Source organism: Fukomys damarensis, unplaced genomic scaffold, assembly GCF_012274545.1.
Source record: "Fukomys damarensis isolate Sample0158 unplaced genomic scaffold, DMR_v1.0_HiC HiC_scaffold_15, whole genome shotgun sequence".
NCBI classification, from domain to species: Eukaryota; Metazoa; Chordata; class Mammalia; order Rodentia; family Bathyergidae; genus Fukomys; species Fukomys damarensis.
Genome location: NW_022900927.1, coordinates 61,287,407 through 61,288,158, shown reverse-complemented (window position 1 = coordinate 61,288,158; position 752 = coordinate 61,287,407). Strand labels below are relative to the sequence as shown.

The following is a 752-nucleotide window of genomic DNA, read 5'->3' as shown; positions in this document are numbered from 1 at the left end:
CCCCTGGCAGTGATTGGGTTTCTCTTTCAGCCATCGGATTTAACGTAGAGACGGTGACATACAAAAACCTGAAATTCCAGGTGTGGGATTTGGGAGGACAGACGAGTATCAGGTACGGTATAAACATTAGTTTGTGCTTTGTGGTGTTTAGACATCGATCGCTTTGTTTTGTTTTTGAGACAGGGTCTCTCACTATGTAATTGAGACTGACCTGCAGCTCACTGTGTAGCCCAGGCTGGCCTCGAACTCAGCAGCGGTTCTCCTGCCTCAGCCTCCGAGTGTTGGCATTGATCGTCTCTTTTTTGAACAGCAGTAAACCAGTTCTCTCTTGTAAATTAGACGGGTGCTACTAAAATGAGTTTAAAATGAGGTGAAATTTGAAACTCTTTTCCTCAGTGCATCCAGGGAAGCCAATGTTTCAGGTCCCAGTTAGGTAACAAATCTTCTTGTAAAAATCTCAAGACCTGACCACATCAGTAGTTTCTAATTCAGAAGGCCCCTCCGTCTCCTGGCCAGCTCCTTGCTCCGAGAGCCTGCTCTGGGATGCATGAATGCGCCCTACAGGCCGGCTGATGGCACACGGCCTGAGGGGGCAGTGGCAGCAGGCGGCCAGGTTCGAGGCCAGCCTGGGCCACTTAGCCAGAGCCCGTCCCAGAGTAAGGAGGAGGAAGGCCCGGCTTCAGCCCCCGTGCCCAGTGGCTGGCACCCACTGCAGCCTGGCGGGTCCACCGTGGGCCAGCGCGGCTGTGCTC

At 53.1% G+C, this 752-nt stretch overlaps 1 protein-coding gene across 2 annotated transcripts in view; it reads left to right on the top strand.

Annotated features, from left to right (window-relative positions):
- Positions 1–752, top strand: part of Arl1 (ADP ribosylation factor like GTPase 1) — a 5,125-nt gene that overhangs the window by 2,079 nt on the left and 2,294 nt on the right. For both annotated transcript variants that reach the window (XM_033763869.1, XM_010631365.3), the window contains exon 3: positions 31–112. In XM_033763869.1, coding sequence (XP_033619760.1) covers positions 31–112 — 82 coding nt within the window. The remainder of the gene's footprint in view (positions 1–30; positions 113–752) is intronic.